The 26,666-nt window shown below is 47.4% G+C and overlaps 1 protein-coding gene across 2 annotated transcripts; it reads left to right on the forward strand.

The window, feature by feature from the left end:
• The first annotated feature begins 5,312 nt into the window (after positions 1–5,312).
• Positions 5,313–25,907, forward strand: Cpa5 (carboxypeptidase A5). Of its 2 annotated transcripts, XM_021190929.1 has the most exons (12): positions 5,313–5,750; positions 6,824–7,038; positions 8,312–8,393; positions 9,469–9,603; positions 17,593–17,691; positions 19,062–19,163; positions 20,299–20,400; positions 20,758–20,868; positions 21,286–21,376; positions 24,461–24,660; positions 24,949–25,033; positions 25,368–25,907. In XM_021190929.1, the coding sequence occupies exons 2-12, from the start codon at positions 6,923–6,925 to the stop codon at positions 25,553–25,555; spliced, it is 1,311 nt and encodes a 436-aa protein (XP_021046588.1). In that variant the 5' UTR covers positions 5,313–5,750; positions 6,824–6,922; the 3' UTR covers positions 25,556–25,907. The 2 variants fall into 2 exon arrangements, with proteins under 2 accessions (XP_021046588.1, XP_021046589.1); XM_021190930.1 differs by lacking the exons at positions 5,313–5,750; positions 24,949–25,033 and having other exon boundaries at positions 6,923–7,038; positions 25,368–25,529.
• The last annotated feature ends 759 nt before the right edge of the window (positions 25,908–26,666 follow it).

Consider the following 26,666-nt stretch of genomic DNA (forward strand, 5'->3'; position numbering starts at 1 on the left):
TTGAAGTTAGGGAGTGAAGTTAGGGAGGTGTAGTTAGGGAGGTGTAGTTAGGGAGGTGTAGTTAGGGAGGTGAAGTTAGGGAGGTGAAGTTAGGGAGGTGAAGTTAGGGAGGTGAAGTTAGGGAGGTGAAGTTAGGGAGGTGTAGTTAGGGAGGTGTAGTTAGGGAGGTGTAGTTAGGGAGGTGAAGTTAGGGAGGTGTAGTTAGGGAGGTGTAGTCACAGAGGTTGTGGTTTCCCTAGAGGGTGAACCCTGTGCGGAATTCTGAATGAGGAAGTTGTTTTTTAGAGACCCCAGTCTCCAGCAATATTAGCCCACCTTTTTGTAGCTCATTGTTTTCTTGGGATACCCAATACTTAATTCCCTCTGAAAGCACATCTTTGGAGTTGTTCTGGAAGGTAGGATAAACCTGGTTTTCAGCTAATTCAATCACATTTGAGTGTCCTGGGGGGGTGGGGGGGAATCTGCTATTTTAAAGACTTGTGGAAAATTAACTTGTTAATCACAAGATTCCAATGATGTGAACCACGGCACTCTCCCGTTTTTTTCTGTTGTTTTAAAGATTATAGTTGACGTATTTATTTCTGTAGAGCACCCAGAGGGGACTTGTGGAGATTAAACATAATTTAGTCTGGGAGTTTTATTTGTGAGCACTGAGGCACCGTATGGATCTTGGAGACCCTCAGGGCGGTCTCTGACAGAGTGGGAATTAATACCTTTAATGACAGGGATTCAGGGCTAGCTGGCATCAGGTTCCTCCGGGTGGCCTTGGCTACTTAACTCCTTCTTATCTTACCTGTTTGTCCTCCTCCTCTTCTTCCTCCTCCTTCTCCCCCTCCTTTTTCCTGAGTGTAATGTTAAAAATTATACATAACATTTAACATCGCAATGTTTTCTGTAAGATACTCATCCGTTCATCTAAAAATATATCAGACACACACGGGCCGGTTTTATATTCCATGTTCAATCTGGCCTAAGAATAAGGACTGACATCATAACCAAAGAGCTTCACAGCCCCTTAAATGCACGCCCTTCCTTCCCTCAGACAAACCCAACAACTTGTGCTATTGATTTCCTCGATTTTTCTCCTAAGTATCACATAGGTACATATTTTTAGGCAATCTCTTGTTTTTCGGGCCCATGTAAATGGAGACAAACATTTTCTGTCTTTGCCACTCACTTTCCATTTCTGAGGTTTTTCTCCTTGGGTATGTGTTCCCAGTGTTGATTTGTTTCTGGTTTTTTGTCTTTGCTTTTGAGACAGGGTCTCACTCCGTGATCCTAGCTGTCTGGAACTTAGAGAGATCTGCTTCCCTCTGCCTTCTGAGCACATGGATTAAAGGCGTTCGTCACCACGCCTGGCCCTTGTTTGCATTTCTTTCTCTAGTCCTGTGCACAGGCTTTGGCACATCCACTTTCTTCAGGCAGGTTCAGGTAGGTAGGATGCAAGGGCACAGGGTGTGTAGTATATTTTCTACGTTACTAGCTAATGTAATGCCAACAAGAAAGGCTATTTCCCATATGCTGGGGAGACAGCCTAGAGCCTCAGACATAACTAGGTAGGTGCTCTGCTATTGAGCTCTCTCTTTCCAGCCTGATTCTACCAGTTTCTGACAGTATTTCACTTTAAATTCTACCAGGGGTAGATGAGAGATTGTATGTTCCACATCTAATTTTGTTAACTCTTCCCATTGACTGAATTTTTTAACTTTTGCTAATTTGGTGATATGAGATAGTGCTTTTATCTGATTGAACTGTGTCCATATATAGAATATTTATGAGAGTCCTCTTCTGTAACATAACCTTTCGTTCGAGGCCAGCCTGGTCTACAGAGTGAGTTCCAGGACAGCCAGCGCTACACAGAGAAACCCTGTCTCAAAAAAAAAAAAAAAAAACCAAAAAACCCCAAAAACAAAAAAACCAAAAAAACCCCTTTCATTAAAAAATTAAATTATTAAATTATTAAAATATCAATTATAGACATTGATTCACATATGTTCTTTATATAATCTGGGGTTATTAATTCTCCATCAGTTTTATATGTTGCAAATATGTCCTCCCAGTTCTTAATTTAGAATCTTAAAATTCTAAATTTTAAGATGTTCTTTCTTTCTTTCTTTCTTTCTTTCTTTCTTTCTTTCTTTCTTTCTTTCTTCTTCTTCTTTTTTTTTTTTTTTTCTTCTCGAGACAGGATTTCTCTGTGTAGCCCTGGCTGTCCTGGAACTCACTCTGTAGACCAGGCTGGCCTTGAACTCAGGAATCTTCCTGCCTCTGCCTCCCGAGTACTGGGATTAAAGGCATGCGCCACCACTGCACAGCATGTTCTTTCTTTCTTTCTTTCTTTCTTTCTTTCTTTCTTTCTTTCTTTCTTTCTTTCTTATCTAGCCTTGTTAAGTGGCCCAATCTGATCTCCGACACATTGTGTGGCTCAGGCTAGCCTTGAACTTGTGGACCTTCTATATCAACCTCCTGAGTACCTAGGATTATAAGTGTGTACCACTGTGGCAGTTATAGACAGTTTTCTTTTTAAAAAATAGAATAAATTAAATTTTAATTTTATTTAAAGATAGGCTATCACTATGTATGCCAGACTGTCCACCAACTTGGGGTCCTCCGGGCTTCACCTCAACAATGGTGGGACCCCCGGAGTTTGCGCCATGCCTGGCAATCTTTTCCTTCTTTTTGCTCTTTCTTTCTTGGAGGCCTTGGTATGTTATCTTTTCTGGCTTCAACTAATCTCCTTGCTTGAGTATCCCAAGTCACTGAAGCTTTAGTTAAAACTAGCCTGAGGTTCCTTATTTTAATATAGTTGATTTTTGCTCATCTTTGCCTTTTTACAAACCTTTTCGTTCTCTTGCTTGTTATGTTTATTTTAAAACATTATTTCTTACTCCAATGTTATAAAAAAATACCCTTCATACTGCCTCCTAGAAACTTTATAGTTTTGCCTTTACATTTAAGTATTTTAATCTACCTGGAATTGATTTTTATATGTGGTATAATAGAGATTTAATTTCATTTCTCCATACAGATCTATAAGAGTTGCAGCCACATTCATTGTCTGATCTGTCTGCTCCACATTGATCTGCTGGGTCATGTCTGAAAAGGTGAAGTTTCCAAATGTGCTTGGCTTATTTCTGTGCTTTGTATGATCTATTGGACTCTCTCTAGCATTTTATTGTCCCATACATGATAGACTAAAATGTCTCTCCCTTCAGTGTTAACTTGACTTATAATTTTTGTTTTTGACAAATACAGCTTATTAAATTTTGCGTAACCATTATTAAGCTTGGTGGGGGCATGAAAGGAATTTCACGGACTCTCTGTATACTGGAATATTTAAGTTTAAATAAACAACAATATAGCTGTCCTGGTGGCTAAGGCCTTGCAAACAGTTTACTGGGAGCCAAGGCAGGAGCATAACACATTCAAGGGTTTCCTGGGATTTCATTTTCTTTAATGGTACAGCCAACTGAGAGATTTGTTGGGAAGAGGAAAAGAATCAAAGAGAAGAGGGTGATAACAGAGGCGGGTGTGTATAAACGTATGCAACTGTTAAAAAAAAAAAAAAACAAACCTAGGGACATATAGCTCAGAGCACTTGCCTGGCATGAATGGGAAAGGACCAAGAATTTGGTTAGTTGAGCTTGAAGAAATATCAACTAGAATTACAAATGAACATGTAAATGCTCTGTTTTATTGATGATAAAATAGCTTTGGTCGTAAGGATCAGCCTGATTTTTATGCTCTCTCAAAGCCACTGTCATTTATTAGAAGGTGTGACCCAACCGTACAATGAAAGCCTCTTGATTTCAAAGGCTTTGAAACGTCAGGGAAATTTGTTTTAGGATTGATGTGTTAAGCATTAGAAGTGTAAAACTCAGCTGATCAATTAAATTACTCGTTAAATTCAGTTGAGGAGAAAGGTACAAATATTTGATGTAAATTAATTCTCTTATGTGTAACCCTGAAAGACAATGAAACAAGAATATAACGAAATGCTTTCAAGTCTGAGAGGATGGCAGAAAAAGACCATCATCTAATCAAAAGCTTCAGACAGGGGTAATAGAGACTGGAAAGGAGGCAATGTTTGAAAAACACAGTGGCTGGGACAATTTGAAAATAGCATTTACTAGTCAAATGCAAGAAATGAAATCATCTCAAGCACAACAGGACAAAGAAGTCTGTGTTCAGGCATATTACCATCCCCGACGTTATAAATGATAAAACTGCAGCACATGAAAAGCGCGGGGAACTTTAAAGCAACCAGAAATGAACAAAACCCACCAAGGAACACAGAGCAGCTAGACCAGCTGACCACAGAGCAAAATGGAAGCCAGAGCCCTGCCGGGTCTGTTTCCAGTGTGTTGAGAGAAAAACAGGGATGGAGTGGAGTTTGTATCCATTAAAACGCCTTCAAGAATGACAAGAGGACAAAGACTTTCCAAAGAAATCAAACCAAAACCAAGAACATTTTCAGGAGAGTGACTCCAAACAAATGGAGACTCTCCCTGGATATGAGGCACACTTTCTATGAGGAGAAGTCAGGGCCCTGAGAACCCAGCGGGAGGCCTCTTGCCTCTTGGTTGTCTGGACGGCTCTTTAGGACGGTATGGATCTGCAGATACCTAGTTTTGTGGCACCCCAGTGACGCATTGAGAAAGACATTTTGGAAGCTATTGGATTCTGCTTCCCAGTAGTTCCATTCTGGGCACGGTTGTTTGGATGTTCCATCCTGCCTATCTGCAGGAAATAAAAAAAAGTCTTTCAACAAAATTTTATTTAAGGATACTTCCAGAGGTCCATTTTCTTTGCTTAGGTGCTATCCCACACACCCTCCTCCCCCGTAGCATAAACACACTCAGTGCTGTGTGCTCCTCATTGTAAACTTACCCATTAGAAATGTAAGGGACACGACTATGTCACACAGCTTCACTCCCAGAACTCAGTGAGTGTTTGGCACATAATAAGTGTTCCAGTAGACTGCTTATTGAGTAAATGGTAAATGAACCATTAATTATGAATGAAAAGCCAGTACGAAGTATGTATTTTCTTAAATACATACATGTTTCTCTTGCTTCTAAATTCAGCCATTGGTATGCTACTCCGAGGGTGGATAAATGCCCATTGAACTCTGCCGTCTGAAATGGTAGACATTCCCTACACAGGGTTACTTAAATTCATAAAAGTGAAACACAAGCATTTCTTAGGCGTGTCAAGGGGTCCTGTTGGATGATGCGGGATAGAATGCTTCCATTATCATAGAGCGTTCTAAGTGCTGCCGTAGAATTCTCCAGAATTCCTAACCGCTCCTCTTTATTTCTCCTTGCTCTTGTTCTCACTCTAATTCTTTCTCGCTCTCTCTCTCTCTCTCTTTCCATCTTCCACTTCTAAACCAAGTGCAGGAATAGTTGTCTCATTGTTAGTGGCTTGAAATGATGCTTTTGAACGCGAGGACGCTGGGTGCTTTTGGTGACTAGTGCCATCCCCACCTTTTTTTTCTTCGGAATTTCTGAGCTATTCTTTACCAGCTCTCTCTTTTATTCTCACGGCTACTAAAGCTGTACAATTGCTTTCTTCTCTAGGTCCTTAAGCCGTTTGCTAATGTTACTTTCTGAGCATTTCCAAAGCTGGGGTTCTAGGAGAGTTTGGTGCGCCTGAACGGCTGACCCATGAAATAAAGGAGTAGGGCAGGCGAGGTGGAGAGCGAGGCCAGCTATCAATAGAAGAGTGACCCCCCCTCTCCACACACGGCCAGCTAATTGGCCATTGTGGGAAAGTATGTGTGCATGTGTGTGGGGGGGGGGTAGGAGGTGTTGCTGAGAATCTCTGGTGACAGTTAGGTGGTCTTTGTGGATAGAACAACTGGATTTTAGCTAAGATTCTTCTTATCTCTTTGGATTTTGTTAGATTCATCCTGTGTTGTTTAGGCCCCATCTTTTGCTTTCTTCTTTCGAGATGACTACTGTGTGTACTGACCTCTGCTTTATCCGTACTATTCCCAAGCCATGAGGAGACTGAGTGGGGCCTCAGCAGGACTCAGAATTGGACCTTTCTGCTTGTTGAAAATTATACAAAAGACTCTCCTGGCCTTCCATTTACTCCACCTGTCTCAGTAGAGTGGTGACTGCCTGCGGACGGAGACAAGGGGTCCTGACTGAAGTTCTTCCCTTGGACAATATATATATTTCCTTTGCCACACTGTCCCTTCATTTTCCCCGTTGCAACAGAAGTACAGACCTGTGATTAAGGGCTAATGCCTTCGAAATTATAAGACATTCCATGTCACAGGCTGCATCAAGCCAATTCATCCAGGTTGTCTCATCTAATATCCCAGGCCTCCTGTGAGGTAGGGAGGGAAGGAAGGTGTTTCCAACACCGCCTGACTGGTGAGTCAGTTCATTGTGACCAGGTTCAAAGGCTCCAGTTCTTTTAGACAGGGACCGGACATCCCAGTTCCCCGACTCTCAGCCCTGTGACCCTTCGGTGGTGCTCACAGTGCTCTGGGTACAGCGGAGAGTGTGACAGTGTGAGAGGACAGAAAGAAGGGGGGCAGAAGAGCAGCTGTGAGGAGGAGGCAGCCTAGGGCCACTATCTGCTTCTCTTTCTCTGGAGATGGAGGATTTGGTGCTCCCAAGGAGGTTGGAACAGGGAATTTCCTACCCATCCTGCAGAGGAAAGAAAAGCTAAGGGTCTTGTCTTCATTTTTCCATCTTTCCACTCCCTTCCCAGGAAAGGAGGGAGGAGGGTTGGCCCGGCTCTTCCAAGGCCCCGCATGTGGGTACCACATGCCAGACCCCCCTTAAAGTCTCATGTCCATTCTCAGGCCCGGGCTGCTGGCCTTTAGGTGATGTGCTGTCGTGAGGCCTAGGCCATGCCCAAGCTGGAGGAAAACCCTTGACGCTGCTTGTCTGGAGGGAGAAGCATGCAGGGTGCCCAAGGAGGAGGACTAGGCCCTGGGCTATCCCCTGTGGACAGACGGACACTTCTGCTCTGCAACTTTATCCTGGCTGTAGCTTGGGGCCAAGTGAATTTCACAGGGTGAGTGGTTGCTTCTTGGTGGGAGGATGGGAGCCTGGGAGGGAGAAGACCTATGTTCTCTCTCTCTCTCTCTCTCTCTCTCTCTCTCTCTCTCTCTCTCTCTCTCTCTCTGTGTGTGTGTGTGTGTGTGTGTGTGTGTGTTGGAGTGTGTGTGTGTGTTGGAGTGTGTATGTGTGTCTGTGTCTCTGTATGTGTCTGTGTCTCTGTATGTGTCTGTATATGTCTGTATGTGTCTGTGTATGTTGGAGTGTGTGGGTGTCTGTGTGTGTGTATGTGTCTGTGTATGTCTGTATATGTCTGTCTGTCTGTCTGTCTGTCTGTCTGTCTGTCCGTCTGTCTCTTTGGGTGGGACCAGAAAAAAGCTTCAGCTCTCATTCAGAGCCCACTTCAGATACCTTGGTCTCCTACTCATAAGCCAGGCCAGACATCTTGGCTGTGCTATTTGTCTCTTCTACATCTGAAGCTCTGTGTTAAGTTTTCAGCGCTCTGAGAGGATCCCCTAAAATTGAGACTGGTTGGGAAGAGGAAAAAGATCAAAAGAAGTGGGTGGGGACAAGAGAGGGAAATGAGGAAGGGGTGAACAGGATCAAAATGTATTATATGTGTGCATAAAACGTATTACCAAGTATAATTAATATATGCCAGTTTAAAAACAAATGAAAACCTCTGAAAATTGTTTGCGATAGATTCTATACACGTTCTTCTTTAGGGCTGAAGGCTTATATGTCTCCTAAAATTCTTGAGGAGATTAGTAACCCTTATAAGACTATATGCTCACTCCAAAAGTAGATGCACTCTGATCCTTCTTTGAATCATCAAGTTCAAGCCTCCACGCCAGGCCTCCCAATGTCCCAGAAGGTAGAGAGATAGTCTACAGACTTCCCGTAAGAAAGAGGCACAGCTTAGAAAGGGCGTCATCTCCCAGGTCCCAGAACCAGACAGGCCGAGAGCCAGAAGCATCCCAGGTTCAGACCCCAGAGCTTGAGATGTGCGACTCTACATTGTCACCTTCCACCTACCCCATGGAAGGAAGCAAGCATGGCTCCTCTGCCCCAAGGTTGGGGTTATCTGATATCCCCTTGCATGGCGGGGGGGTGGTGGTGGTAACACAGGAACTACCATTGGTTCCCCAGCCCCCTTTGTCCATCTGCCCACTCCCTCATCCCTTCTGCTTTGTGCTAGGGCTCCTTCACAGTGTCCCCTCTCTTCCACACTGGCTCTGTCAGTTGCCCTAGCCTCCACAGCTTTCCTCACCCTCCCCATCTTTCCCCAGAGACCAGGTTCTTCGAGTCCTGGCCAAAAATGAGAAGCAGCTGTCACTTCTCAGGGATCTGGAGAACCAGAAGCCCCAGGAGGTGAGGATTGCCCTGGGGACAACACTACTGCCATCACACTTGCACCTCAGTTCCTTGTCTTGACCCCTTACACCTTCTAACCCTGCACCTTCCTTCCTGAGGTCTCCAAAAAGGATGACTAGATTCTGGATAAGTCCAAGGTGGTTTCTCTGCCGCGTTAGGGACATGTCCCCATAAAGTTGGGTGGCCTTTGTAAGCTGTGATTCCTTTAGCTTTCCCTTCTGTCGTGGGTGGGGGATTATGAGCACACTCTGAAAACAGCTGCAATGTCCTAAAGCCATAGGAAAGCGCAGATGTCCCTGCTGCGGTGCCATGCACCATAGACCCCCTCCTCCTGCATCTGCCTTCCAGTTGGAATGGCTTCACTTGGCGAATGTGTGGTATTTGGGTCTCTGTCTGTCAGACTGGGGATTTGTTTCCAAGAACATTTGTCCTCTCCAAGTTTTCGCAATGGGAAACATTTTCTTTGACAATTATAATGGAGGGCTTTTGTTTGAGGGCTTGTAAAACAACCAGCTTTTCCTGGATGGGACCCAGAGCGTTCGCAGCTATTTGTACAAGTGTCCCCATCAATGAGGGGCTTCCACCGCTCTCCGAGTGTCTTCATTTTACGGACATCCAGGCAGATAGAGGGCATGGGCTCCAGCCTTGCCTCTTCTGCTTCTCACGGGACTAGAAGAGGTGACGTCCTCTCTCCCGACCTGGGTTCTTGTCTAGGTTAATGTCCAGTGGTGGCAGTCTCATTTGTAGGAACTCTAGGCTCTGTGGATCCAGATGACATTGCAGTGAGTGAGTGAGCTGGGATGTAGACTAGGAAATGAGGAGGAGCCTTGGAGAGGAGGGACTTTATTCCTCTCTGTAGACCCTGGGATTTTTTTTTTTTTTTTTTTTTTTGGAACTGTACCTCTTTGAAGCATAAAAGAAGCCCCGTCCTTTCGATGCCTACCGAGTATATAAGGACAGTTGATAAACACAGCTGGCTTTCTTTCTTTCTTTCTTTCTTTCTTTCTTTCTTTCTTTCTTTCTTTCTTTCTTTCTTTCTTTCTTTCTTTTCTTTTCTTTCTTTGTGAACAAGGTGGACTTCTGGCGTGGCCCGGCCAGACTTAGCCTCCCTGTGGACATGAGAGTTCCCTTCTCTGAGCTGCCCAGTGTTAAAGCTTATTTGAAGTCTCACGGCCTTGCCTACAGCGTCATGATAAAGGACATCCAGGTGAGAGCCTACCCTGCTCACAGTGAGGAGCTCACCTCCCACATTTCTTTTTGGTTGGCTCGTACCCTGGGAGGGTGGGGACAGCCTCAGGCTTAGGAGCAGACATCTTGCTTGTGGGTACACAGCTGCCTGTTTATGGACATGTTATGGAAGACATTACATTGTACATTTCTGGGCTTGGGGATGCAGCTCTGCTGTTAGACTACTTGCCTGGCATGCGTGAGGCCCAGGGTTCAGGGCTTGGCTCTGCATAGGATGAGCCAGAAAACTAGGCAGAGTGGCACACATCTGTAATTCCAGTAAAGGCATCATAAATCCAAAGTCATCCCGAGCTCGCTAGTAGGTAAGTTCAAGGCCAGTCTAGGGTACCTGACAGCCTGTCTCAGAACAAAAAGCAAGCAAGTAAGACAGCATACATGAACACGTGCAAAACCAAACCAAACTAAATAGACCATGAAAAAAAAAAAGTACATTTCTAAGAGAAAATTTAAGTCTGGGACAGGGTTTCCTCATGGAGGCAGGGAGAGTATGGTAACTGTGGACTTATCCTCTGGAAGACTTGGCAGCTGCCAGCAAAAAATAAGAGGGGAAAATAGAGGCAGGAAGGACAGTTTAGGTCCTTCCTAGGCACCTCTGGTGGCTTCCTTTGCTTCTCTAATGGCTTCCCCTTGTTCTCTGTTGCGTCTCAGACATCCAGTCTGAGAGGGCTCCACGGAGGAAAGAAGCCCATGCAGCAACTCTCCCATTCTCTCCTTCCCTCTCTGCCTAACTCGCTCTGAGCATCTCCCCCAGAGGGGAGTCTTCCGGTGGCTTGGGAAACATGGCAGACCCAGATTAGGACCAGGAGAACAGCATCTTAAGCTCCCTCTTGATCCCACATCTTACACTGTCTTTTCTGAGCACTGTGAAAATCTACTTCATCCACCCTGTTGTGTTCAAGGACATCCTAAAGACCCTCGCAGGTCTGGGGAGATGGCTCAGGGAGGGTGCAGTTTTCTCCAGCATCCAGATCAAGCACAGCTGCTGCCCATAATCCTAGTGCTATGTGTGTGTGTGTGGGGGGGGGGCGATGGGGAAGGGGCAGGGGCAGGGGCAAGGGGTGAGACATAGGGATCCTGGGGTTTTCTGGTTAGCCAGTTTATAATCAGAGAACAACAGGTTCAGCAAGGAGCCTTGCCTCAAAAACTAAGGTGGAGAGTGATTGAATAAAACGCCTAACATGGACTTCTGGCACTCACTTGTGTCGCATGCATATAACGGAGAGAGAAAGAGGTATTGGTAGCACAGCCTTTTCCCATAACAAATCTTTGGGTACCATGCAGATGTTAAGGCTCCCGGGCTGTGTCCTCGTGCAGATTCTGTGGTTGCCTATGTACCTGTAGAATCATCTCCACAGAGATTCATTCCTAACAACCATGCTGCTCGCACTAATCTCCTCTAAGGGCTCAGAGTGTGGGAACAGGGAGCCTCCCAATGCGTACACACTTGACACCGCATGCCGAGGGATCAACGCATTAGGCAACATTCCTTTCCCAGGGCAGCACAGGGCTGGGGCACTGGGTCCATTCAAAGTCCTTTATCCTTCACAGACACATCTGTTTTCCCGCTCAACATGTGGGGGGTGGGATGTTTCTCTAATTAAATCCCCCACAAACAAAAATGGGGAAACTCACACAGACAAAAGAGGCTACCACATCAAAAGGACAGAACTGAGCTCTCCTTCTTAGCCCATGTCTCTATTTTGAAGTTCCCATTTCCCTGTTTTTGCTGCGCCAGTCCTGAGACCCCAGCAGCATTTGGCAAACAGATACTCCGAAGTCTCAACGAACTTGGTTGATTACTGCATGTCAGGGGGACATCCCTCGAGCTTCCTTCACTGACCCTTCTTAGGGAGAGCCTCTCCTGAAGTCCCCAAACCTGAACTCCTGTAGGACTTGTCACTCCTTCCCAGGAAAATGCCTGAACTTTCTGCTCTAACCTCTGCAAGCAAATCTCCAACCTACAAGCTGAAAAGCGTTAAGCCCAGGCTGCCCTCCTCGAGGTCATGCCGTGGCTTCGAGGGCGCCAGGGGTGGGGAGAGGCTGTTGTTCCTGGTTGATTTGTGGTGACAGCGGGGGAGGGGTGCAGGTCAGAGAGGCTCAGAAGCACTGACAAGACTAGAAGGGGCTTTGCACACCCAGGTTGATGCGGAGCAAGTTTATTTGAGCTGAAGACACATGGGCTCAGCTCTAGTACTAGCTGTGTTCCCCCCACCCCCTCTTAGTGAGCCTTCAGTAATGGCAGCTTGAGTAATGTCAAGGTGTTCAGGACAGACATGCATAGGGAGTCCTTATTGATACTTAGTCTCTCTTTGTTCTTCTCTTGCTCATCTGCACACTTCTGGCTTTGGTTAGGACTTAATAAATGTTAGCTGAGTTACTATATATACGAGAACTCGAAGAAAAGAGATGTGTTTGGCGGTGAGGGCCAGGCACAGCCAATCATGGAAAACTCTGCTGGTGGCTTTGGTTTTTGTCCAGAGGAAGAATTTTGAGGAGGGGACCTGTATCTTCCTTTTCTACCTCTGCATCTGGGAGTACTTAGAAAGACAGCTGTACTCCATACACAGCACCCACTGAGCGCGCGCGCACGCGCACACACACACACACACACACACACACACACACACACGCACACACACACCTACTGTGCGCTGAGTATTGGCCAGGGAGCTTGGAAACACAGAAACTGAAAACAAAACCAAGCCCACCAAACTCAGGGGCTGTATCCAGGAGAGCTAGAAAGAGTGGGACGAGGTGGGGGATGGGAAGGGGGGAGTAGATGCGTGATTACCGTGGAGTGGGTGAGTGCCCTGATGGAGTGCGCACAGGTTGCTATGGGAGCGGAATACCAGAGGCTCTGCACGTCACTGGCTCTGTGAAGCTGTAATTACCGATGCGTGCGTGCGGCTGAGGAGCAGGGAAGGGGGGCTTTAGGGGAAGGAGGCCCCCAACCGGATTTGATGATGGGACCGGGCTCTTTGTAAACGGTATCTTCCGTCCCGTGAAGTGGGCAGAGGGGTGACTTAGGAGGGTCTTTTACACCACCAGATTTGCATTTCTGAAACCCCTGCTCTTACTGAGCTTGTGTTGAGCTGGGGACAGGGCCCCCGGGAGACTGACAGGCAGGAGGTTGGTCGGGAAATTGCAGTGGGCCAGGCAAGAAATTATCTGATTCCGAGGGTGCTTGATTTGCATTTAATTTCTCTTCACCTCTTCGTTCTTTTCAGTCCTTCAGTGTTTTTCCCCCTCCCTGGGATGAGTCACTACGGAAAGGCTTCACTTGAGCAATCAGTGCTTGGGATTTTAATGGCTTTTTTCTGATTACAAAATTAATAAATATTCATGTTAGATAATTTGGAAAACAGGAGAAAAGCACAAGAAGAAAACAAAAATCACCCATGCTCTGACCATCCAGGGAGGAGTACAATTTAGTATGAATACCGCCTCACCAGCTCCTCTCTCTGTGGGCTTGTCCACATCTGCATACAAATAGGCAGTTACTGAGCCCATCTGAAAAAATCTTTCTGATCCCATCTCTTTCCCCTCTCTAGCTACCACCCATCTCTCTGCTTCCTTCTAGAACAAAACTAGAAATACTGACTTTATTTCTTCGGCTTACCCATCATCCTCTTTGGCAGGCTGTCTGCCCTCACTTCCCCTAGAAGGGCCCTGAACAAAGCACAGGAACACCTGGTCCACTCCTGCTCTAATTGCATCTAATTCCGGGATGCAGTTCAGTGATGTCTCTCCTCTGGCCCCCTAGGACTCTGTACTGGTCTCCACTGGCCTGGTTCCCTGGTTGTTCTGTCAACCACAGTGTTCCTGTTTGCAGAAATATTCAAGACTATACACTCCAGGGAGACAGAGCTAGATCCCCTCCCACCTCCTCATGTCCCCCCCCCCCATGTCTCCAGCTGAAGTTCTGAACTCCAGCGCTGGCTGTCTGAGGGTCCTTGCAAACTCTATAGTACAAACGGAGTGTCCCAAGTTCCCATCTGTTCCTCTGCAGCCTCTGGGAGCCAGGCGTCTTCAGGAAACAGAGGTGGGAGTCATTCTGGCCTCGTCAAACACTCCACTCAGCCTACTGCAAACCCTAGAATCTTTCTTCAAATATTTCTGACACGTCCAAACTACGACTGTGGGTCAGCATAACTAAAACTGGGGGACTATTCCAGCAGTGTCCCACAAAGGTTCTCGCCAAAACTCAACATCCTTCTGCTTTCATGAGAACTGGGGTCACAGGAGGGCCAGACTCTGTCAGGAACTATCCATTCTCCCCAACCTTATCCTTGCTTCCCTATTGTCCATTCTCAAGGCAGCAGCCGGATGTGTCCTTTACAAAATATATAAATACAGTTGGGGCTGAGTATCCCACATCTCTGGAGATGGAGCCAGATGTTTAAGTCCAGGCTGGCTATATAGTAAGATTGTAATAAATGCAAGTAAGCAAACAAACAGAAGAACACAGAAGGGAGCGCAGGTAGGCAAGCTCTCATACCTGCAAAGTTCTTGAAAAGACCAAGGCTCCAAGTGAGTCACTCCCCACCCCCTCCCTGACCTCTGTCCTCTCCCTTGCTTCGTGTCTGCAGTCTTTGATGTTCCTAGAACTGACCTGATGTGTTTTTGCCTCAGGGCCCTCGTCCGTGTTCACATCTTTGTACTCGCTGGGGTCAGTCTTGGAATGCTGTCCTAGCAGGTATCCGCGTGGCCCGCACGGCTTTCAAAGTCTTGCTCCTGTGTCAGCTTTCGTCCTTTTTAACTGTTTCTGTCCTATCTCCTGGCATGGTCATTACCCTCCTCCTCCTAGCTAAAGTTAGCTGGTATTTACTGCACACCAGGCTGATCCATATGACAGCACTTTAGAGTATAAGTGTGTGGTAAAATGATCCTTGTCTCATGAGGGGAAACTGAGGCAGAGCCCAGGTTAGTGATCGTATCAGTGTATCATCAGGGACCACACTGTGTTTTATACCATCGATCACCTCAGTGGTCAAGATGGTTGGTTCTGTGTGGTGTTTGAACTTGGGTTTCACTGCCCAAGGGTTCAACCCTGACTGCTGAGGGCTCCATTTTGAAAATATCATGTTGGTAGCACTTTCCAGAAACGGCGCTCACATAGCAAACATTAGTTCCAGAAAAGAAAGCCAGGGACCTGCCTGCCGAAAGCACACGGCTCCCCACCGTGTGCTGAGTCTGTGGAGGCCTGTGGTTGGAGCAAGGCCGCCCGCGTAAGGAGATCAAGGAGATCGGGCATACTTTAGGCCTCAGCTCCACCTTTGGGGTCCTGGGCTGCTGCTTCTCTTCATCGCAGGGGTGCTGTTTTCTGCCTAAGCTCTCAGCCTACTGCATCCCTGGAATGAATGAATTCACAACCAGGTCTTACTGTCCAGGTCAGTTAGTGACCTTCAAGAAGGTAAATGGCTGGCTTCTGAGCTTCTCATCCTGTCCCCGCCCCTGTCCCCCCATCCCTACTCCCCCCAGGAGACTGACAGAGTTGTTTGACATCCTGAACCTATGGGAGGCCTCATTCTCAGCTCTTACCCTCTTTCCTCGGCCTTGGAGGGGAGCAGACATCTGTGTAGTTTTCAGGCCAGGGTAGATTAATGTTCCTGGAATTGAGGTCCAGCTGGGAGGCCTGAGGATTCCTAGCTCCTGGGAGGGTGTCCTCTCCATTCATGGGACTGAGAGGATGTTGGGAAAGACATTTGCAATTTGGTGCCAACCTCCTGTTTGCCTCCAATTTGATTTCTAGAACAGAGGCTGTTCAATTCCTCAAAGTTGTTTCCTGTGGGCGTCTCTGGCCACATTGCAAGAACTGGGCCATCTACAGCTTTCTTCCAAGTTCTCCCCTTCACCATGCCCTCCCCCCCCCCAAATCATCCAACCCCTACTTAAGTCCTACTACATCCTGGGACATTTGACCCCTTGTAACTTCATTCTACTGGGTGCAGAGCAGGACTAGGCCTGCCCGGACCCAGTTGTCAGCCAGTTGTTGGCCTGCTCACAGCTGCTCAGCACAGCTGGTTTTACCAACCCTCAGTGACAGATACACATTGGTCATGGTGGGCTGGGGAGGCTTAGGTGGATTTCCTGGCAAGAAGATACATTCCTTTTGTGAGAGCTTCCCAGGGTGGTACTTGAGAATGACGGACAAGGACAAGGCCTCCCCAAGCCGTGCCTGACATACACAGGCATTCTGGCTTTGCCCAAATGCAAAGCCCCAAGCTAGGCCAGCCTAGCTAGAAACATGGCGATTATAATTACTGAACATGTACTTGGTGCCGAGACATGAAGTCATTTGAGCCATAGACATTGATTTCTAGTTCCATTTTTAAATCTGTAATCTATGAACTTGAGAGTCGGGGAAAAAGTGGACAGGGCCCTCGGGGAAGAATGAGTTCCTGGGCAAGTCACCTCATGCATAGCAGCGGGTGGGGACCCGCGCTCTCCCCCAGTCCCAAGGACTGAAGACACTGCAGCTGGCACTTCACATCAGCCATGAAAAGCTGGGTTCTGGTATTATCTATTCTCTTAAAAGCCCTTGCTCGCTCAAGTGGCATGAGCACACTGCCAAAACCTAAGACGAGAGTATGGGGGAAAATGTTCAAAATTCTAATCTTATTCAAACAGGCGCCATTAGCATTTTGTTATATTTATTTTTGGCATTTTAATGTCTTGTTTTCCTGTGCTTGAGGGTACTTGATTTTCATTACTTGAAGAAACTTTTTAATTGCAAGAATAATATGATAGAGTTTTCAGCTGTTAACATTGTGCATGCCTTTGTTTCCTCTCTTTATATTTATTTATACACACACACACACAAGTATGCATATCTGTGTGTATATGTTATTATTGCTGGATAGCGCTGGGAACAGGAAGATCTGCTTTTTATCTCATCTCTGCCACTTCTTAGCTATGCATTGAAGCGCTGTCACTACCCAATCTGTTTTATCTCTAAAACACCACGAGTTAATTCCTTCCCTGGAATCTGGTCATTTGACCAGATCGAGTGAGAGAGAACATGAGAATAAAGATACCATAGACCAAAGGGTACTGGTCCCCAAATAAGGCAAGATCCAAACTGTGACCCAGAGCTTAAGGAGAGGCCCCTTTGAGTGTGTGAGGATGTTGGTTGACATTCTCAGGCAGAAGGGCTTGGGAGCTTCCCCTCTGCATAGTCAGTGTTAGTCCTGGGTCTGCCTGTCACACCCTGACCTGAGCTGGGAAAAGTGTCCCCAGGGGTGGGGGATAGTGAGAGCAGTCAATAGTCACCTCAACCCAGGCACTTGACTACCCTCCCTTCCTGTGGTCAGTGGGAAGCTTTATGAGAAGGCTCGATGCCAACAGCAAATCATCTCTCAAGCCCATTGCTTCTGGCTCACGTGGGCTGTGTCTGGCAGGCAGTTAGCATGTTGAGAACATTGACACTCTCCACACTCATCATGGTTTAGGCTGGCTTTGTCCATATCTGGCTTTCTGAAATGGCCTGGATATTAGTTGTCTAAGCTACTTCCTGGGAGAGGAATTGATGTTGGGAGTCAGAACCATCATCTGCTCCCCCAGGGTAGTTAGCTCCATGATTCAGTTTTTAAGGTACAAAAAACAATGTTGGCATGAACCTATGCTCATCTTTCTTAATACACCTTCATACCCACCACGACATTTTATCCTGCAAGGCAGTGTAACACAGACTGTTGTCCTAATTCTTGAGCTGAGCAAACCAAGACTGCAGCAAGTTCTACCATAAGTTGGGAGAAGAGTTGGACTTAAAGTCTGTCTCTGAGCTCATTCGGGCAATGTTAGCATGAATGCCAGCACACGAAGAGTCACCCTTCAACCACATACATCCTTCTGTTGCACGTGACCATGGTGGTTCATCTTCTTTGGTGTTGATGCTGCAGGTCCAAAGCCCTCTTCTACCTTTCCAGTGTGTTTTCCTATCTGCTAGGTGCTGCTGGATGAAGAGAGAGATGCCATGGCGAAGTCCCGCAGGCTGGAACGCAGTACCAACAGCTTCAGCTATTCCTCTTATCACACCCTGGATGAGGTAGGTCCATCTGGGCAAGCTGTAGACACTAAGGCTTCTGAACCCCTTGGGATTGCTAGGATCAGGCAGAGGCCAGAGAAGGATTCTGAGACTGTAGAGACTGTAATGCGGGAAGAGTACAGAGAAGAGACATTAGGTGAAGGGATGTTTGGTGACAGATAGCCCAAAGGGGTCCAGAATCAGATAGAGGGAATAACAGTTGAGAACCACACCTAGGTAGGCTCAGAGTCTACGAAATGGTCCGTTGGTTGGCACAGTAAGGTGCGGATCTATTCTAGGCCAGAAAAAAGTAGGTGGAGGCTACCTTCATAGCCCATCTCCTGACTAAGTGATTCATTGACCTCCTTGTGACCAGTCGTGGTGTTCCATGGCCCCAGCTGTGGATTCTTGAAGGCACTAGTGGCAGCAACCCAGGCACACTGGGAAGCCATGCTCTTGGAAATAGGCAGTTGCTTTTACTTGGCAAAAAGTTATGATGCAGTGACACCCAGCTAGATGTTAGCGGCGGTCACTGTGTTTAAGAGAAAACATACAGGTGGGTGCAGGGACTTCCACTTCAGAAAGAAACCCAAGGAAAAGACCTCACTTGCCTGTTAAAGGACATGACATTATTATTACATTATTGATGACATTATTGATATTGTCTACTCTATCACTGTTCTCATTTCCCAAGACCTGTAATGGAGAAGCCATTTTCTTTCTAATGTTTATTCATTGATATATATGTATTGAAAGGACAAGAAAATGAACTAGTATAGACTGCCACTGTTATTGATATCAACAATAAATAAAACACTACCCTTCTCTTCAAGCTGCTGAGTCTAGAAGGAGTGAAAACAGCGCTCCACGGTTTATGAGATCTGTTAAATGGATAAAACAGACCACAGGGTGAAAGCAAGAGAATGAATTTTCAACAGAGAGAGATATTCACGTAGGCCATGTCTAGGAATTTATTTATTTACTTATTTACTTATTTTAGTCAGATCTTCTTATGTAGCCCAGGCTGGCTTGAATTGCTGGTCCTCCTGCTTCTGGCTCCCAAGGACTGGGATTACATAATGTGGTATTACAGGCAGCTCATGTCTAGGATCTGAGTGAGCTCAATACATACTGTTCTCTCGGGTGAGGTGAAAGTGTAGTTCTGCACCAAGAGCCTGGAGTTCTTGACAAGTCACAGCTCGATGTCCTTTAGCTCTGAGGGTATCTTTAGGATTTGTAATTCTTGATCTGTGTTCCTTTAGACTCCCAGGGGAGGTAGGAAGCAATAAAGAAGGTGGGGTGGATGAAAGAACCCTATTCGCTGACATGCTTGGGGCTTACCCCTCTCCCCACTTGAATTCCCAGTCTGAGTCATTTATCATCATTTTCAGATATATAGTTGGATCGACAACTTTGTAGCTGAACATTCTAATCTTGTCTCCAAAATCCACATTGGCAAGAGCTTTGAAAATCGGTCCATTCTTGTCCTGAAGGTAAGTACCCACTGAATCAGGCTGTAGACTACAGAGTGAGAGTCTTTATCCTAAGATTGAGCTCACCGGTAAGCGGCTGGGCAGGAGTGTCTAGCTAGGGAAGATACGTGTATCCTGTGCTACAGATCCACAAATGAACTTGTGTGACTCACCCTGGTAAGTTTGGACAGGTGGCCATGCGACGACCTGACCTGGGCAGGAAGTAGTGGAAGGTGCTAAAGAGCCAGGGCTGTGGAGCATCAGTTGTCACCTCATCTCCGGGTGAGTGTGGGTGAGTCAGCGCCCTTCCTGTTGCCAAACTTGCTTCACCTGCTAAGTGAGAACAGAGGCGCATGTAGGGTTCAGTTGACAATGACTGAGGTCATCTGCCTTAGGCAGCCCCATAGATGGGCATGCAGCTCTGGAGAAACCTTCCAGCCCTTCGAGGGGTCCATTGAACAAATATGGTCACTGTAGTGCCCTTGGTCCCGAGGGAAGCAGGGTGAGTAGTCCCCAGAAAAGACTCAATCCGTAGCCTGTGCTCCAGCGTGTGAACCACAGGGGTACTCAGCATCAGCTGTCAAGGAGGCTAGGTACTGAGTTCCTACACAGCTCTGGTGCTTCTCAAGAATCATGTAGCCTTGCCTGACTTTGCCGTGACCCAACTTGCTTCTACTTTGACCTCTCACCAGGCTTCACCACAGTCCCTAAGTCTTTGCTTCTCAAAGCGTGGCTTTGTACCTCAGTACCCTCATTGCCTGAAAGCCCATGCATTAGAAATGCCAACTCTGTACCCCCCCCCATCCACTGCACCATAGCCTGCTTATTGCTTAATATGTCCATGAGACACATGTGCCCATTGAAGTTTGAGAGGCACACGTCTTAAGATACTTTCAGTCTTGAGAAAGTCTGGATTTCTGCTTGGGTGACTTTGCCTTCCAAGAACAGCACTGTAAGGCAAAGGCCACACCATGTGTTAGAACTTTGCAGGTGTATGTACATATGTACATAGACCAGCATGTCCCCCTTGTCTCAAGTTGAGTACTCTGACATACAGATTCATTCCAGACAGTCAGGATGCATCTTTGAAGGACAACACCATCTTGAGCACACCTTTGTTTGTGGTCTGATTCTCCTCCCTCCCCCCCCCCCCCAGTTCAGCACTGGAGGTCCAAATCGCACGGCTATCTGGATCGACACTGGGATTCATTCCAGAGAGTGGATCACCCATGCCACGGGCATCTGGATCTCACAGAAGGTCAGCTGGGAATGGCAGCTGAGGAATAGCCTCAGGGACTGGGACCAGGGGTAAGGGATGCTTAGGTATTTATTAAAGGGACCCCTAGTTGAAGCATTCAACTCAGCTGCTTTAAATTCAGGGTTCTCTATCCCCTCCTGTCCTTGGGAACACTATCATATACTCTGACCTTTTACAAGTAGGGAATTCAGGCTATCCTGTTTTCCAGGTGTTTAAAATTTAAGCATTTGGTTCTATGTGGGATACATTTGATGACCCAGTGCCACCCCTTCCTGTGGCCACTGGGCTGTTTTCAAGTCCTGCTGTACTTCTGAGGAATACCTGGCAAGGGCCACCTCTTGTTACCCTCTCTTGCAGATTGTCAATGCATACGGCAAAGACCATGTCTTGAAGAGAATATTGAACACTATGGACATTTTCATAGAGATTGTCACCAACCCTGATGGCTTTGCTTTTACTCATAGCATGGTAAGGATAGCTGGGAATCCCCTATAGTAGTCATCTGCACTGTGTTGGGGCAGAGGAATGTCATGGTGGCCTCTGGAGCTGGCTGCTTCAGGAGCTTTCTCCAGAGAGCCTGGCAGGCACAAAGGGCTGATGAGGTATCTTTAAAAAGCCATCTTGCCCAGCAACCTGCCCAGTGCCCAAGGAAGCTTCTACTACCAGCCTATGGTTAGACCTCTCGCCATGCCTTACTTGGACCACAGATCTAATCTGCTCACTGGCCCAGCTCCATGTCAGCCCATCCTGTCCCCGGGGGCTCCCTCCTTTCGCTCTTTCCTGCCCCACTAGGACCTTCTCCCCCTTTCATGGGCCAGGATGTCAGCTATCCCATCTCTGGGGGTGGGCCCAATTAATGAGGCTGCATGACCTGGGCTTTCTCAGAATCGCTTGTGGCGAAAAAACAAGTCAAGTCAACCCGGCATCGTCTGCATTGGCGTGGACCTCAACAGGAACTGGAAGACAGGCTTTGGAGGTATGGCAGCCTGTTGCACCCAGGGGCAGGACTTGAGGAGGAGTGGCTGGTCTTTGGTAGGTCCTCTCCTACCATCAGAGTGTGTTGACTCATACATTGGGAGGCATGGACATCATCGTTGGCTAATCTATGTGTGCCATGACCAGGGTCAGGTGAGCACACAGCCAGTGTGTGGGATGCAGGTGAGGTTGCATGTGTGGTACATGGATCTATATGCCAAGCCTTCATGGGAACATTTAAGGGAACCCTTAGATGTTAAAATGTAGACACACTGCAAGGATCAGATCCTGACTTTTAGCAGAAAAAGACTTAAGGAGACTTGCTCATTCTGAAAAGGTTATACCATCCATGGCTGGCTTGGTTTCTTGGTGATCTTTTCTGATTTTCTCTCTTTCACACGACATGGCAAAGACATGGAGATTAGATGGGGAAACCAAGTCTTCTAGGACACCCAGAAGGAATAACCTGGATCCCAGCAAATCAGCAACTGGATGGGTGGGATGCCAGGACCAGTCAGGATAGCCAACAGGATACACTCAACCTCAGCTCCAGATGTGGAGACAAGGGTTGGCTCTCCAAGGGAAACCAAGCCCCTGATGTTAACAAACAGATCCATAAGCCGATGGCCAAGCTATCAGTAGAACATTCTACATCTAGGTGTCTGTGTGGCTCTGTAAATCTGGCTTCTTTGGAGGTCATTCCCGATGAAAAATAAGGAAATTTCTAGTGGAGACTGAAGCCCTCAGGTCACATGGTAGTGGGGGTCTGAGGGTCAGGGCCACGTGAGAACCACTGTGGCAGGAGATCACAGCTGTGCAAATTTAGACCTCTCTGCCTCCCAATTGACCAGGGTTGACCCAGGTGGCTCTCGGGCCTGACAATACTCACAGATCCCGAGGTAGCCCAGTTTAGAGGTAGATAAATCCTGTCTTAAAAGAACATTTGTGGGTCTCTCTGTGAACGAATAACTAGATCTATGGATATACAATGTAAAAAAAAAAACAATTATTGGGGCAGAGGAGCCCAAAGGGCTAGAAAAACTCCCATAATCCCACTACCCAAAGATGAGTGCTTTAATAATTCACCATGTACTTTCAGAGATTTCCCCTTGCTACAAATTACATTTTTAGGGAAGGGAAAAATAAATAGCTAATGACTCCATTAGCAGGCACTCGTGAGGCGGGCAGACTCAGAGGACCTTGACTGTGGACGTCAGAGAAGCAGCAGCTAATTCCCATTTGGTCTGGGGAAGATTGGTTTATTCTGCTTAGCTCAAACCAGAACTAATGGCCTGAAGTGTTCTCCATATTTGGGCACAGCCACCTGGCCGTTGGCAGGGGAACTGACTCTTGCCTGCGTGGGTGGCAAACATGGAGCTTTCAGCCTCTCTCTCTCTCTCTCTCTCTCTCTCTCTCTCTCTCTCTCTCTCTGCTCATCTGTTGCTATTTGTCATTCATCAAGTGGAGCAGGTGCAGGAGCTCAACAGACACAACAAACAGGGCTACTGTGAGCTTAGCCTCTGCCAGCCCGAGGGGCTGCCGTGCTCCCCACTTCTAGCCAGGGTCCCCAACCTTAGGCAAGGACCACCCAACCAAGAGGGGATGTGATCTTTGCTGACAGAATGGCCCTTGGGCTGCCAGGAGGGTTAGAATAACAAGCGACTCCAGGTGAGAAGACCCAGTTCATGGTTTTCATATTTTCTTAGTTGCTGTATCGAGGGTAGCCTGGAGCCCCTCCCTCACCTCAACTACAGGGAGGATCAGTCTGCAGTGGTCTGCTGTTGAACCTGGGGACAAGGGGGCTGATTGAGTACCCTCTCAAAGCCTCAGAAGTTGGGGAAGCTCTCTGGTCTCTGTAAGGCTTGGATGCAGTCATTTTGGGGAGGTAGATGGGTGAGGTAGTAGGAATTTTCTTTCCACGTGAGTTCCTAACCCTCTGATCTTGATCAGTGCTAGACAACAAGGTTCCAAGGAAAGGAAGCAAGTAGGCAGCACATCTAAGAGAAGCAACAGGCTCAACTACCAAGAAATGGAGGCACAGGCTTGGTGGTAGAGCTGAGCCATTAGAGCACGTACCACATACACGCGCGCACACGAACACACACACACACACACACACACACACACACACACACACACACACCTCCTCTCTGCACTCTCCTCCAAGTAGGTTCCTTGAGAAAAATTCCCCAAAGCCTCTTCTGTGGTTCTGAAGCAACTCTGGGGCTCCATCTTGGTTTTCCCTGGTACACAAGTCCATGGGCTTCTAGGCTGGGAACAAAGCTTCGGCAGGTACTGTGTCTGGGCCCCTGACCAGCAATGGACCCCAAAAGAGTTTTCCAAAGGCTGCTTACTAGGCAAGGCTGGGGTTGGGACAGAAGGCTCAGGTTGCCTCTGGATATATCTTCCCAAGCAGGCCTGCCTCTCTGATGGAAACCGGGACAAGACTTAACTCATACCGTGAGTGGTAGGTGCTCCCTGTAAGCCCGCAGAGTTGCTGAGTCAGGGTGTGGCTCCCTTCTCCGTCCTGATGTATAAGGAGAAGAAATCCAACAAGAAGCATGGCCTAACAGAGTTTATCTTGTACACAGAGTCCCATGTGAGCTTGCTCTCAATGGCACCTCTCTTCCAGTGGTGACAGAGGGCTTCTCTCCAGAATATTTTGCTTCAGTCACACAGACAAAAGAGGATGTAGTCACTCTTTTTCTTCCCTGCCCCACCTTTTTTTCTGAGCTGAGATCTCTCCACGTAGCTTCGGCTGGCCTCCAGGACTCACTCTGTAGACCAGGCTGGCCTTGAACTCACAGAGATCTGTCTGCCTCTGCCTTGGCTGAAATTAAAGGCACTGCACTTACAAGGTTTGGCCACCTTTCCCCTTAATGGCCTCAAACCAGAAATGACACATCGTTTCTGTGCAAATTTTCATTGGCCAGAAGCAGTCACATGACCTCAACCAACTTGCAGAAGGAGCTTGCAAGAGGTAAAGGTGTTTTTTTTTTTTTTTTTTTTTTTTTTTTTTTTTTTGAATACTGTTTCGCCACACCTGGGCACTTTAATCCACTGGGTGGTTTTATTTTGCTTCCAGGAAATGGTTCTAACAAAAACCCCTGCTCAGAGACTTACCGTGGGCCTGCACCTGAGTCAGAGCCAGAGGTAGCTGCAATAGTGGACTTCATCACAGGCCACGGGAACTTCAAAGCTATGATCTCCATCCACAGCTACTCTCAGATGGTCATGTATCCTTATGGCCATTCTCTGGAGCCTGTACCTAACCATGAAGAGCTGGTAAGATTGGCTGAATAGTGTGTGGATAGCAGAAAGCTTCTCTCTGGGGAACTCCACCTGGTACATCTGCAGGTCGCTCCTGTGGTTCCCAAGATGAGGGTCTGGACCAGTGATAGGAAGAGTCCATGGTAGGAAGAATCAGTAGAGTTGTTCCCATATGTGATCAAGTTCAAAACTGGAGGAACTGTGCTATCTACATACAGTGGTTCCCCACTCCCAAGCTTCTCATCAGCTGCTGAGCATGCAAGGGCTGGCCATCCCCTGCCTCTTACTCTCTGTCATTTGCAGCTCAATCTTGCCAAGGATGCAGTAAAGGCTCTCTACAAGGTTCACGGGATCCAGTATGTTTTTGGCAGCATCAGCACCACCCTCTGTGAGTGAGCCATATCTGCCTGGGGCAGGGCAGGTACAGCTTGAGCAGTACCATGGACCTCATGGGCTGGGTGGATGGTGGTACCCAAGCAGCATCAGCGCACAGACCCTGTTACAAAGCCCTCCGAGGTTCTCAGTCTATCAGCCTATTGTGCCAGGGGGAAAACTGGCTGGGGGTGGGCAGGGGAGGACCTGGGACGCGGCCTGAATGAGGAAGCCTGATGTGTTCGGGTTCGGGTGGGTTGCAGGACCCACTTCCCACTCAGGATTCCTCTGTATCCTGTGACTACACCTTCTTCCTTCTTCCCAGGCACGTTTGGCCTTTTTCTTTTTAGATTCAGCCAGTGGGATCTCGGTGGACTGGGCTTATGACAGTGGCATCAAGTATGCCTTCAGCTTCGAGCTCCGGGACACTGGACAATATGGCTTCCTGCTGCCAGCCTCACAGATCGTCCCCACAGCCGAGGAGACATGGGTGGCATTACAGACCATCATGAAACACACCCTGAATCACCCCTATTAGCCACGCTACTCAGGCCTGAGCAGTTGGGGTTCACCCCTTTCCCTGAAAACCCTCCTGAATTAAGTATCCCTTCCCCAAACCGTCGTTGGACCCTTAGCAAATAGAAGCAAATTTGAGCAGGCCTCACTGCCTCTAGTGTTGGATGCTATCTCTTTGGGCATCCCCTCATGTCTGGGACACCCCACCCCCTACCCCACCCCTGCTGCCTTCGGGAAAATATGAGGCCCACCCAAGCTCTGCCTCTCTCTCTTTGCTTCCAATCCCTGGGAACGGCCACAGTCTACATTGCCCTAGCAGTTTTTGTAAAACATTTTAATAAATCCAGAGGGGACCAAGCTTGATTTAAACAACAGGATTTGGTGGACTTTCTGTCCCCTTGAGAGAGAAGAGGGTCCTTGCCCTCCAGCCTCTCAGACTAGGGATGTGGTGAAGGATACAGTCAAGGGACTCACTCAAGGGTTGTACTAACCCCACGTCTGAATCTGAACGAGTCCTTGGTTTGTGACCATCAAGGTTAGGCATGTACTGAGTTGGACTTTACTGAAAGAGTAGGAGGGCAGCATTTTGAGACCCCAGTGAATTGTGTTCTCCAGCACCTGCCATTGGGGAGCCGGGGGAGGGCCTGCTGTTATGTCCCAGAAGCAGGAAATCAGAGGAGGGCTGGACGTGTTGTGGCAGTCTGAGGCAGAAACACTAGCTTAAGGACAAGACTTTTATTTGTAAAAGTCAGGCCCTTTGTGAATACATGTGCTGTGTGTGTGTGAGTGTGTGTGTGTGTGTGTGTGTGTGTGTGTGTGTGTGTGTGTGTAAGGACTCTAAATGCCCACAAGCCAGTTCCTCAGCCACACTGAGAAGAATGAAAGCAGAAAGACATAGGAAGAAGCCTCTTGCTTCAACACAGCAAAAAAGAGAGACGTTTGCTGAAGGAGGTGATTTCAGATGATCAACCCCATATTCACTAGATCAAGCCTAGACAAGGTCCAGACTCACTGCAGTGCTGAAGCAGTAAATTACCGAGCATCCGAGGGAGGGGGCTGTGCTGATGTTAGAGGCAACTGTATGAGCTGCGGCTATTGGGAGTTCTGAGCAAGACACACACACACACACACAC

The sequence above is a fragment of the Mus pahari genome, chromosome 2 (genome assembly GCF_900095145.1).
Source record: "Mus pahari chromosome 2, PAHARI_EIJ_v1.1, whole genome shotgun sequence".
NCBI classification, from domain to species: domain Eukaryota; kingdom Metazoa; phylum Chordata; class Mammalia; order Rodentia; family Muridae; genus Mus; species Mus pahari.